Source organism: Pelobates fuscus, chromosome 6 (genome assembly GCF_036172605.1).
Source record: "Pelobates fuscus isolate aPelFus1 chromosome 6, aPelFus1.pri, whole genome shotgun sequence".
NCBI classification, from domain to species: domain Eukaryota; kingdom Metazoa; phylum Chordata; class Amphibia; order Anura; family Pelobatidae; genus Pelobates; species Pelobates fuscus.
In genome coordinates this window covers 199,749,826-199,763,798 of record NC_086322.1, presented here as the reverse complement: position 1 = coordinate 199,763,798, position 13,973 = coordinate 199,749,826, and the positions used below count along the sequence as shown (strand labels likewise).

Below are 13,973 nucleotides of genomic sequence, written 5' to 3'. Positions count from 1 at the left end.
AAGTCAACGGTGCTACCATCAGCTCCACCGCGCAGGCTCGCTGCCTAGGTGTTCTCTTTGACTCCGACCTCTCCTTCAAGCCTCATGTTCAATCTATCGCCAAATCCTGTCATTTCCATCTCAAAAACATTGCGCACATCTGCCCCTACTTAACGCCAGATGCGACTGAGGTGTTGGTCCATTCCACTGTCCTTTCTCGCCTTGACTACTGTAATCCGCTTCTCAGTGGTCTTACGTGCTCCCAACTTGCGCCGTTACAGTCCATAATAAATGCGGCAGCGAGGCTCTTCCTGTCCGCCCGCACCTCCCATGCCTCACCCTTCTGTCAGTCCCTACATTGACTTCCTATAAAATATAGAGCTCAATTTAAAATTCTGGTTCTTGCTTTCAAATCTCTACATAATGCTGTTCCCACCTATACACAAGTATGTCCCGTCTAGGCCCTTACAATCTGCTGAAGACTTACGTCTATCTTCTGTCCGTACTCCCACCTCTGATGCTTGCCTTCAAGATTTCTCGTGGGCTGCAGCGTTCCTGTGGAACTCGCTTCCCTCCTCCCTTAGATGCTCACCCAGTCTCCACTCCTTCAAAAAATCGTTAAAAACCCACTTCTTCATAAAAGCGTATCAATTAAACTGTTAACAGCTCCTGACTGATTCCTCTTCTGCAACTGTCACTAGTCTAATACTATCCTTTTTGTGTCATTTTACCTCACTCCCTCAAGCATGTAAGCTCATTGAGCAGGCCCCTCTGTTCCTGTGTGTCCAACTTGTCTGGTTACAACTACATGTCTGTTCGTCCACCCATTGTGAAGCGTTGCGGAATTTGATGGCGCTATATAAATATCATAATAATAATAATAATAATAATAATAATAATAATAATACACCAGGCTTTCCCTGCTCCTCATACACCAGGCTCTCCCTGCTCCTGCTTTGCCCAATACTCTCCCTGCAGTATGCAGTACATGGGGAGGGGAACATTGTGTGGGGAAGGTAAAAGTGTGGGGGCAGTTTGTGAGGAGGGTGACAATGTGGGAGGGCAGTTTGTGGGGAAAGTGACAGTGTTGGGGCTAACCATTGGAATGGGCAGTGTGTGGGAGTGTGACAATGTGGTAAAGGTGACAGTGTCTTAGAGGGGGGCAGTGTGACAACTTGGGGCATTGTGGGGGAGGAAGTAGTGTTACAGTGTAGTCCCTATACCCACTACAGACCCTATGCCTTCCTGCACCCACTAAGCCCCCATCCCTATCACTTCCTGCCCTCACTACAGCCCCAATCCCTCACTGGACCCACTACAGCACCTTTACCTTCCAGCACCTGATTCCTCCCCTACCACTCCAGTACCCCCTACACCACTATCCCCTCCATGCACACACTACCGTCCCTATGCCCAGGGACGTTTTAGCCACGAGGCAAACAAGGCATTTGCCTTGGGCAGCATTTTCCAGGGGGCGGCAAAAAAGCCGCCCCCAAATGCCCAGGGCAAATGTCTTGTTAGCCTCGCGGCTAACGGACATCACTGGCGGGCGGCTGGCGAGGGAGCACTTCCTCTGAGCTGTCTGCTCGCGTGCCGGCATATTCCGGCTCCCAGCCTCACTCTGCGGCGCGCGAGGGAGCTGAGCAGACAGCTCAGAGGAAGAGCTCCCTCGCCAGCCGCCCGCCAGCTCCGCCCGCCAATGCCGCCCGCCCAGCAGCCACTGGACCCCGAAGGAGGAAGAGAACCCCCCCAGCATTTACAAAGGTAAGGAGGCTGGGGGGGGGGGGGGTTAAATTTTAAAAACAAATATGTGTTAAATATGTGAGTGAGTGAGTGTGTGTGTATGTCTCTTAGTGTGTGTGTGTGTGTGTGTGTGTATGTCTGTTAGTGTGTGTGTGTATGTCTGTTAGTGTGTGTCTGTTAGTGTGTGTCTGTCTGTTAGTGTGTGTGTGTGTGTGTGTATGTCTGTTAGTGTGTGTGTGTGTGTGTGTATGTCTGTTAGTGTGTGTGTGTGTCTGTTAGTGTGTATGTCTGTTAGTGTGTGTGTCTGTTAGTGTGTGTGTGTGTGTGTTAGTGTGTGTGTGTGTGTGTGTGTGTGTTAGTGTGTGTGTGTGTCTGTTAGTGTGTGTGTGTGTGTGTGTCTGTTAGTGTGTATGTCTGTTAGTGTGTGTGTATGTTAGTGTGTGTGTGTATGTTAGTGTGTGTGTGTGTGTGTCTGTTAGTGTGTGTGTTTCTGTTAGCGAGTGTGTGTTTCTGTTAGCTAGTGTATGCGTATCTGTCAGTGAATGTGTGTGTGTATTTAGAAGGTGGAGGAAGGGATAGGTGGGGGTGGCACGGGCAGTGGGAAGGGTTGGGTGGGGGTGGGCGGGCGGGAGGGGGGCGCCTGAGTTTTGTCCTGCCTAGGGCAGCACAAAACCAGGATACACCACTGCCTATGCCCCCTACACCTACTACAGCCCATTTCCCCCTCATGCACTGCAACCACAATCCACACTTACTGCAACCTCTGTATCCCCAGATGACTTCTATAGCCCCTATCCTACACACATACAGTAGCTCCTATCCACACACACTCTGCAACACAACCAGCCCTCTCCACTCACATAGGGCACTGCAAACAGCTCCATCCACACACGCACACCCACAAGGAATCTGCACATATGCAAATAATCCCAAAAGCAGCATCCCCACAAATTCAATACTACATGCAGCCTCCCTACACATACATCACAAGAGGCTTTCCCATCATTGCAATGCTGCATACAGCCTCCGTATACACACAAACACAATTATTACAATTACTTGTATAGCACCAACATATTCTGCAGCACAGTACAATAGGTAAAACATGACAAATGATTAATTCTAACTCAACACATTGACATACAGGAACACAACCACACAAGTAGCCTCCAAACACATGTGTTTGGAGGCTACTTGTATGATTACACATGTGGGGGACGCTGTTTGTGATGTCACCAACAAACACAGAGGATTTTTAATAAAATGTGCTTTATTTCTTTATTTTAATGTGGGGCATGCCAGTAAGGGTTACTCAATTTAAAAAAATCTTTTTATTGAAACACTGTTTTTGGTTGGACTAACCCCTTTTTGTGGTGGCCCTGCAGATGTGTTGTGGGTACCCATGTCATTTATCTTACCATGCTAAAACAGTTTGACATCTTAATGTGTGGGCTTTGTACACTTCTTCCGTTAAAAATATTTTTAGATTAGGTGCTCCTCTAAAAATATTTTTTCTTGTTTCTAGGATAATGTGTTTTAGGGTATCCTTTTCTTTTAGTATTTCCAAATATTTATTTATGACCTCTCTCATTTTCACACTTTTTTTTATATAATCGGGAGCGTACTATTTCCAATATTTTTGATTAGAGTTTCGATGCTATCTGCATCATATCTTTTTTCAAAGAGTTTACTTCTTAGAGTGCTGGCTTGTTCTTTAAAAACATCTACATTTGTGCAGTTCCTTTTTAATCTAATTAGTTTACTTTTGGTAATACTAATCAACCAGGGAGAGTAATGACAATTAATGAAACCTACTAAAGTATAATTGTGTACTTTCTTAAAAAAGTTTTAGTGATTGTGATATTATTTTCAAAGTATACTTTCAGATCTATATAGTGTATGTTTGCCTTTTTTAAATGTGAGCTTACTTTTATCCGTCTGTTGTTAGTATTAAAAAACTTGGTGAGCTAGTGGTGATACACACTTAACTCCCGCCCCCCCAGGGCAGTCGAACACAGAGCCAGATGGCAACAGACACCAGCAACACTGCGATCTCGACCTCGCACGACCAAACCCCGACCTAGGGCCCACCTGACCTTACCACCCACAACCCACTACTTAGGCTAGAACCTAAAGGCAGTAAGACACAGCGCACACTTTCATATGACCCTCTTGTACGTGGCATGCAAGGCGCAACAGAGAGATTGAATCTCCCTCCTACCAGTGGCACTCTCTTGTTCGAGGCGCGAGGCAAGTACATGCAGGCTTGGATACAATAGTGTAACCCAAGTGAACGTAATGTGTTTCACCAATGACTCTACCCTTGTTCAGCACGCATGTCTGTAACCATTCTGCCTATCCTATATGTACTCTTTATTACTTGTAACCACTGTTCTAAAACCGTTCAATAAAAACGAGATTGTCAAAAAAAACTCGGTGAGATCTGTCTCTGGACCATTCTAGATAAAATGAAATCATTGTTTTGTTGACAGTATAGGACCAGGTTTGCGACCCATTTGTCTCCTGTCCAAATGACTAAAATTTCCCAGTCAAGCCATAAGGAGATTGGGAGCGAACCCTGTGTTTGTGAGAAAAAAGAATCATAAAACAAAAAAATATATATTTTTTTAAAATCTTTTTTAAACCTTCAATAATAAAATTGATTTGTTTCAGGGGGGTTTGCCTGTCTTTTTCTAAAATGTTTCTAACTGATTTACATACTATATTATGGAGAATGATGGTGTATAGTGGTTGGACGTCAATAGTAACTAGGATATAACTGGATTTGCATTGTATATTTTTAAGACTTTGTAGACTGATACTATCTCTCAAATAAGATCTCATATTCTGAACTGATTGTTGGTGGTATGTAGCCATGTATTTGGACACGGTCCCTTTTGTGGATTCTAGGTATAATACTTATAACTAGAATAGATGGGTGCAATATATATTTATATATAGATATTCTCATTTATTTATAATTTGTTGGTCTTTACCGTTTTCTAATAGCTGTGTTAAAATGTTTGTTTGGGGTTTTGTAGCCTTGGCTTTCTTCATTTATTTCATATATTTCAGTGCTAATTCTTCTTGTTTTATGGTATCCCAGGTTATTCTACTCCTCAGTCCCTGCCTTATTAATATAATGATTTGTATTTCCTTTCTCTTTGGCCTTATGTCATTCCCGATCCGCAAGTCATGTGACCAGCGCATTGCTTCGAACACCTTTTCATCTTGGATTTTATATTTCTCAGCTATTTCTGCTCACTTTATGGTATTCCTGTTGCTACATACCTGATATTAAATTGTAATCTCATTTATTTACAAATGAAATCATTTTGATTGCATTTTCTATGCTATTTTTTTCCATTTAAGTGACAATGACATTATATATCTGAGAAGTTTGAAATTGTCACTTGCTATAGGAATAGGTGTCTAGGTCTCTGTAATACTTTGAGAAAGCCATGCTTCGTGGTGCTATTACTGCTTGTTTTTATTATTTTCATTTATTTTACATTATATCAGTATAAATATCAAAATTGACTTTTTAGTATATTGCCTTCTGAACACCATTTTATTTGGTGGAAAATGTATCACCCAAGCTTCATAGGTTGAGAAAAAACAATATTTGCTCTAAACCAGTAAGTAGATTGCTATTTATTTGTACTTACCTTTATAGCAGTGTGCACTATATGTCTACCTCTGTTCTTTCTCTAAACTACAGAGAAGACACGTGGGAAATAGAAGCTATGTAGGGGCTCCACTTCATTTGAGTGCATTTTCACTTATCTACTTGCTCAGCCTGTGCCATCCAAATATACTACACTATATGGTGTGTATTCTCTTTCTTTTACATACACTTGGGACTACACATTTGGATAAAGATATCCACTGCACATTCTTAAGCGGGGACTATAGCAATCATGCACACATAAATCGAGCTAACTGGTAGTTCTACAGACTGTATTTGCATCCCTTTTTTTATATTCCACTTCATCCAACATGCTACACTATATACTCCTCCATTGTCCCCTTTGTCTCATTCCATATGCCACCTGAGAAGATTTCAAGGCACAACTCTTATCTCTCCTTGCAAGTACCCTCCATTTGACCAGAGCAGAGAGGCTCCAGATTGGACTGTTGAGCAGCCACCCTTAGCTTACCAATCTTATCTTACTTATCCCCAAGCACTAAACCTTTTTGTGTGTATTATTTACACATATACATGAGACAACCAGCAATAGCTTGATGTGTGGCATGTACCAGTTAGCCCATTTATTCACCAATTATTTTATTGACTAATCAGATGCCTGGAGAAGTTGCAATTGTTGATACATGATTTTTTGGGGGATTTAAAAATCACAGTCATACACACAGGTTTAGTAATTAATAGGACCACCCAGTCTCCCTACCTTGCTCTGGGAAGGCTGGAGTGGATCCTCTCCCTGGTGGCCTGTCATGGGATCACTCTGCTCTTCCGGCACAGGTCACTCGCCCGCTCAGTAGTGATGCCGATGCTGGAATGATGTTTTATCCTAGCTGCTGGCTCACTGCAGGGCGCACACATAGGCGTGCGCACGGGGTGTGCCGGGTGTGCCTGGGCACACCCTAATCACACCTCCGTGCTGCACTGCCTCTGGGCAGACTGACATGTCGGGTCCTCGAACCGACACAGGAGGGGGCCCGGCGGCGTGCCCACAATGCCGCTGGGTGCGAGGCCCCTCCTGTCAGTCTGCCCTGACAGAGATCCGGCCTCAGCCTGCAGCTCCGCCGGGAGTGAGCTGCAGACTGAGGTGTCTCGCGATCTCCAGCCTGTCAGAGTGTTGCCGCGGCAACGCTCTGCCTGGAGATCGCGAGACTCACCATGTGGTCTGCAGCTCACTCCCAGCGGAGCTGCAGACTGAAGAGAGAGGGCACCCACTGGACCACCAGGGCAGGTATTTATAAACCCCCCTTCTACCCCCTGTCACTCACTGCTCCCCCACCCCATCTACTCACTGCCCCCCACCCCATTCAGTCACCCCCTTCTACCCACTGCCCCCCACCCCACCCTCTTCTACCCCCTGTCACTCACTACCCCCCTACCCCCTGTCACTGCCCCTCCACTCCCCTAACCCCTGTCACTACCCCCCTACCCCCCCTAACCCCTGTCACTGCCCCTCTACCCCCTTAACCCCTGTCACTACCCCCTGCCACTGCCCTTCCACTCCCCACACCCCTGTTACTGCCCCTCAACCCCTCTTACCCCTGTCAGTACCCCCCAACCCCTGTCACCTGCCCCTCTACCCCTGTCACTGCCCCTCTACCCTAATGCTACAGGCTGCGCACGCCTATGGGCGCACAAGAGACCACCAGGGCAGGTATTTATAAACCCCCCTTCTACCCCCTGTCACTCACTGCTCCCCCACCCCATCTACTCACTGCCCCCCACCCCATTCAGTCACCCCCTTCTACCCACTGCCCCCCACCCCACCCTCTTCTACCCCCTGTCACTCACTACCCCCCTACCCCCTGTCACTGCCCCTCCACTCCCCTAACCCCTGTCACTACCCCCCTACCCCCCCTAACCCCTGTCACTGCCCCTCTACCCCCTTAACCCCTGTCACTACCCCCTGCCACTGCCCTTCCACTCCCCACACCCCTGTTACTGCCCCTCAACCCCTCTTACCCCTGTCAGTACCCCCCAACCCCTGTCACTGCCCCTCTACCCCCAACCCCTGTTACTACCCCCTTACCCCCTGTCACTGCCCCTCCACTCACCCACACCCCCTGTTACTGCCCCTCTACCCCTAACCCCTGTCACTACCCCTAACCCCTTACACTGCCCCTCTACCCCAACCCCTGTCACTAACCATCTACCCCTGCTACCTCCTGTCACTGCCCCTCTACCCCCTTACCCCCTGTCGCTGCCCCTCCACCCCCTACCCCCTGTCGCTGCCCCTCCACCCCCCTACCCCCTGTCACTGCCCCTCCACCCCCTACCCCCTGTCGCCCACACAGTGCACCCCTCACAATCATACACACTGTACCCCACACACATTGCATCCCTCACAATCACACACACTGTACCCCTCACAATTACACACACTGTACCCCTTACAATTACACACACTGTACCCTTCACAATCATACACACTGCACCCTTCACAATTACAACACACTGTACCTTTCACAATTACACACACACACTGTACCCCTCGCAATCACACAGACTGCACCCCTTACACGCTGCACTGCTCACAATCACACACACTGCACCTATGTATATTTGTATTTGTGTGTATACATGTATGTATATATATATGTGTGTGTATGTGTATATAAAAATACATATACACGCGGCGTGTGTTTGTGCTTTAGGGTGCACACCCTAATGCTACAGGCTGCGCACGCCTATGGGCGCACAAGAGAGCTGTGCAGAAAGAGCACAGTAAGTAATGGACTCCCTGCCTCCCTCAATGCCCGGCAGCCTGGATGGCAAATGGGCCGCATTACAAGCGGTTCAGGGTTGCATGCAGCCTTGTTTCACTCTGCATATACAAGAATATTGTTTCACTCTGCATATACAATATTTAGATCCTTTACAGGCAAACGTGTGTATTATATATTTTTATTATTGCTTTTCTTTCCTTTTACCTATAAGATAAGGAGTGCCATTTTATCAAATATAGAAATGGACAATATAACTGACTTGACAACTAAATTGCATAACTGTGGCCCACATGTCTGTGTTATAAAATTATTCTAAGCAGGCTGCTTGTTCAACATGACTATTATACCCCACATTTTACAATTCAGAGGTCCAATCATTATAGATGAATTTTTAGTGACCTTTAAACACGCACATTATGTTGTTGGCTGCCTATTCAGAAAATGAATACAAAATACTCTATCTTAACTTTTGTGTCAGCTGGAATATACTAATCTGACCATTCCAAATAAAATCCCTCTTACTGAGCCAACCACCAGGCATGGATTTATAAGTACCTGCAACATAATTGAAGGATTGTAGAAAAAAAAGAGTGCATTTGTTCAACTGTTAAACAGAAATACATCAAAACATAGGATGTCTCTGACCTCAAACACAAAAAAAGAAATCGCGTGTAGGATTAATTCTTGTGAATCAGCTTTTAGGTAGATTAAAGCCTACTGCAAAATGATTTTATTGAAGGTGTACATTGTTATTATCTCACTACTCAATTTGTCACATTCTGTGTTGAAGGTGACATCAAAGCTTCATAAAGCAACCTATGTATCCTTTGTGTGCCAAAGCTATGAAAGACATTTGTATTATGTACCATTTTAAAAGAACCTGTGTTATGGCAAACTAAAGATATATCGAGCTTTTCACAAGTTCCAGTTTGAGTTATAAGTTCAAAGCATTGATTTAGTAAAAAATAACTTTCGGGAGCATTCAACCATTACTAACCATCATTCCCACAATGCTCAGCTGCTGGCTTTAGAGAACAAATTCTTTCATACTGACACTGTCTTACCTTGTGTTTGGTGATACAGACAGACAGACAGAGGCATGCATACAATAACATAAAGGATTAAGAAAAAAAGCAGAAGCCTTATCACCCTGCAAAAAAATTAAATCTAAGTAAAATTATATTATAGTGGTGGTTTATTCAGTCACCACAGAAGGGCAATGTTTCGACAAACAAAGGCTTGAGAAAGACAAGTATTAAAATGTTGCCTTTCTGTGTATTGAAACATGTGTTGAGGCTTTTGATTTTTTTTTAATCCTATATTGATCCTGTAGAAGATCTTTCATGTGGCACAGGCAGCATAGATTGATGTATTCATCGACTGATTTTGATAAAGGATGAAGAATAATTTTTTGTGTGGCATTATTTTTTTGGGATCTGTTTTGCATTTATCGTCAGGATTAAATTAATACATTGTTTTGCCTTTATTATATTTATGGCAACATATCTCTCCCAACCACAAAGTTGAAATATTTTTTTAATAAGTTTAATAAGTGAAATGTATATTTTTTTTAAATGTGTTTTTCAAAATTAGCAGATTTTCATTTAATTAAAATGTAGAAAGTATATTCCTAATATTTAGCTAGTTTTGCCACTACTATGGAAGTGTGAACTTTTTTCTTAATTCATTGCTAAAATAAAACAACTGGAATTAGATGAAAATTGAATCTAAGTTCATCAATATCGAAACATATTTAGTACTTACCGGTATCTGATGCAGGGTCTCCATTATCAACAAAATAAAGTACAATAAGTCCAATACAAGTACCAGACACAAGAACAAAGAGGGCAATTAAAATTATTTCCAATGATGTTAATCCTTTAGATTTCATCCTTCTCCCTCTGAATCTGACAGTTCATGGACTCGGAATGTATTTGGGTTGTTCCATTACAAATATATACTTAGCTTTTATCAACTGCATCTATATTACCCTGAACCTTGATCTATCTATTTTCTTTGTCAGAAGTTATAATTTCTTTGTCAGTCTTTTTATAAACAGGTGAGCTAGTAGTATAACCTTACTTCGCTCACAGATGTCCAATTTTCCTAAGATTATTTCTGATGACTTAAAGGTAGGCAGACAATGTAATAGAGCAGCAGGAAATGCTAGCAGAATGCTTGGTTGTATAGGGAGAGGTATTAGCAGTAGAAAGAGGGAAGTGCTCATGCCATTGTACAGAACACTGGTGAGACCTCACTTGGAGTACTGTACACAGTACTGGAGACCCTATCTTCAGAAGGATATTGATACCTTAGAGAGAGTTCAAAGAAGGGCTACTAAACTGGTTCATGGATTGCAGGATAAAACTTACCAGGAAAGGTTAAAGGATCTTAACATGTATAGCTTGGAGGAAAGACGAGACAGGGGGGATATGATAGAAACATTTAAATACATAAAGGGAATCAACACAGTAAAGGAGGAGACTATATTTAAAAGAAGAAAAACTACCACAACAAGAGGACATAGTCTTAAATTAGAGGGACAAAGGTTTAAAAATAATATCAGGAAGTATTACTTTACTGAGAGGGTAGTGGATGCATGGAATAGCCTTCCAGCTGAAGTGGTAGAGGTTAACACAGTAAAGGAGTTTAAGCATGCGTGGGATAGGCATAAGGCTATCATAACTATAAGATAAGGCCAGGGACTAATGAAAGTATTTAGAAAACTGGGCAGACTAGATGGGCCGAATGGTTCTTATCTGCCGTCACATTCTATGTTTCTATATGTTTCTAAGATTGGTAGAAAAGACCCGTTCTGGAACAAGAAAGACTGGCTGTTCTCCTCAAATTTGTGTAATTGTAAGAGGATGATTGGATTCATTTTAAATGCTGTTAATCAGCATAAACTAAAATAATTAAAGAAAGGTAGCTATGTCAGTGGTAAGATTACCAGTAGCTTGATGGCCGATTATAGAAATAAAACATTTGTAAAACACCCTCATGAGAGTCTTTTCATTGTGACTGGAAGGCCGTGTTACTCATCTGAGGCCAGATGAATTTGATGGCAGGATAGTAGGAAATTGGGACCCACTATAATAGAGCTATAACAGGGCTTCAACCTATTGGCATTGTGAAATACCCTAAGATATATTGCCCCGCATGCTAGGACTGTGTGACAAACACTCTTTTCTACGAACGTTTGCCACAAACTCCTGGAGGAGTGTGGAAGCTAGCCTCCTGCCCACCGACTATGGTCCAGGTCTAAGACCCTGTTCAGGAATTTCCCTGCCCAGCCGTCTGTAGCAGCTTTCCCTCAATGCCCCTGGTTCGGCACTTTCCCTTAATTTGAAAACGGTAAATATAACTGCTTATTAACTTCAGATGCAATTATCATATCTGACATTTTATTAACCCTATGTTTAAGGAAAATAAAAGTTCAGAAATTAATATTAGCAGTCTTTCTCATAATAGATTAATATTAGCAATACTTTCTGATGTGTTAGTTTAGCTAATTGCATCCGAGTATTCAAATATGCAAGAAACAGTTTCTTTGAGAGTTCAGATGATGTTACAGGTACCCACAAGTTGGACTCAAATGCCCCACGGGTGAAGAGTAAAGTTGTCTGGACATCTGACCAGGAGTCCATGTATCATTTAGTCTAACAAATGCCTGTAGTGGAGGACCGTCTCATAATCACTGTACGTGCCCTTGCAAACTTTTCAAGAAAAACTCTTACAAAATTGAAACCTACTATACGTCACTGATGGAATGAGCCTGGACTAGTAGCCTATTCTTTAATCTTATTCTTTGTTGTCTTCGAGTCACATGCTTTTTATGGTTGCTGATGGTGGTGGTAAACTATATGCAATCTTAATGTTGTATAGGCTGAGTTAATACTTACCATTGCTCTCAGATGATTTACTCTTCGAATCGTTGACAAAGAAGAGCGCTATGAAAGCAATGCAGATACCAGTCACAAGAACAAAAAGGGCAATCAAAACCTTTTCCAAAGTTGTCAGTCCTTTAGATGACATGTTTCTCCCTTCTGGAGTCCACAGCTTGTGTGGACTCACTTAGCTAGAGCTCTCTGTGCTGATGAGAAGAAAATGGCTATAACGGTTTGAGTAAATACTATACTTAATCAAGAGCATCTATATTACAGTGCACCTTGATCAGTCCATTTCACAGGCTTATCATATGACATGTTTTCTTTTTATTTGTAAGTATGTGTTAATTGCCATGGAGTGATTATATGGACTTAAAGATAATATGTTTCTGTGCTTTATAGATTAAAGGAACACTATAGGTATTATAAATGCTTCATCTCTTTGAAGTGATTATAGTGTCTGGAGTCCCCTCGAACCATCATTTCTTTCATTATTAAACCGTTTTAATGCTAAACAAGCGTCCCCAGCGGCCCATCGTCTCTGTGCAGTCTGGACTAACCAGGAAGCTGTATCCAGAGCAGCATAAGGTTGCTGTGACTGGCTGAGATTGTCAGCTAACCACCTTCAATTACTTGTTTCTGGTATGAATTATATGGCTAGAAGGAAGAGTATAAACCCTGCATTAGCTATACCTCCAGAAGTAGCCAGGCTGTGGGTGGCCAGGGGTGGTCATTCAGTGTTAAATGGCTTAAAATTGTTTAACACTGTATGGAGGGACAAAACCAGGGGACTTTAAGCACTATAACTAATTCAATTGGATGAAATGGTTTCAGTGCATTTAATCTCATCCCTTTCAGCACATGTTTTCCAAGATTCAGTTTCGCTAACGTAGATCTTGAGCTCTATAAGAGGTAGTTTAAGTCATAGCAGTAAGTAAAAGTGAGAGTTCTTCAGAATGAAAACAATTCTAAGGATGGACGAAATGAGTGCAAGAGTTACCGGAATCCTTACAATATAGATACAATATAAAGGTATCATTTTTGGCACATTAAGTTGAAGGAACCCTAGAAAAAACATTTGAAAATGATTTGGCAACTTAACTGGGGTCCACTGGGTGCCTGTCACAGCCTCCAGGAGAGCCGGAGCTTCTGTTAGTTGCCCTCAGTTTAATCCTGCAATGTAATGTTGGCTCATTTGCCAAGACCATCAGCTGAATGCTCTCAGCCAATGAGCTAAGCCCACCATTACCGGGCTAGCTCTGTGAAGAGATCTTCCACTTGTACTAGAGAGGTGGCAAGCGCCCAGCAGACCACAAACAGACTATTTATCCTGGGAGGGCACTAGAGCGCTCCTGGCACCATAGCCACGACAGTATTTGTTTCTTTAAACATACAGTATACATTGGTCATTGAATAACCCATTAGTCTAAACTGGATTTTTCAGAGTCACAACAAAATCAGTATTGCCATTTGCTCTGCATAAGATGTTTTAGAGAGTTTTTACAGCACTGAAGCACAAAACCTTTGAACAGATAGTTTGCTGAAGAGACATCTCCTGTTATCAGTTGATCCAGAAAAGTTACCTACAGTTAGGTGAGACAGATAATGTGTATCACGTTTCAACAGTATTCGCTGGATTACAAGCACATTTACATTCAAAGGGCGTCATGAACTATGTGCACTGTCATTTATGTCCTTCTTTATTAATTAGCTTAAACAGAAATTGGGAAAACACTGACAATGGGCATAATCTCAGTAACTTGTTTTTGAGGTAGCCTTGTTCATGTTTTGTTCATGTTTTATCTCATTTACAGAGAACACCTGTATTATTTTCATATCATATCCAGTCCAGATGCCCAGTCTAGAATTAAAATGTACACCAAATATCACAAAGATACATGGTGTATTAAATGTAAAAAATGTAAAATATAGAAA

The 13,973-nt window shown here is 42.7% G+C and overlaps 1 protein-coding gene across 1 annotated transcript in view; it reads right to left on the bottom strand.

Moving 5' to 3' along the window:
• The window catches only part of LOC134615568 (ovochymase-2-like), a 148,592-nt gene extending 136,392 nt beyond the window's left edge, over nt 1-12,200 (bottom strand). Inside the window, exon 1 of the mRNA XM_063460113.1 lies at nt 12,054-12,200. Within this exon, the coding sequence (XP_063316183.1) occupies nt 12,054-12,186 (133 nt within the window). The 5' untranslated portion in view covers nt 12,187-12,200. The remainder of the gene's footprint in view (nt 1-12,053) is intronic.
• Between the last annotated feature and the right edge of the window lie 1,773 nt (nt 12,201-13,973).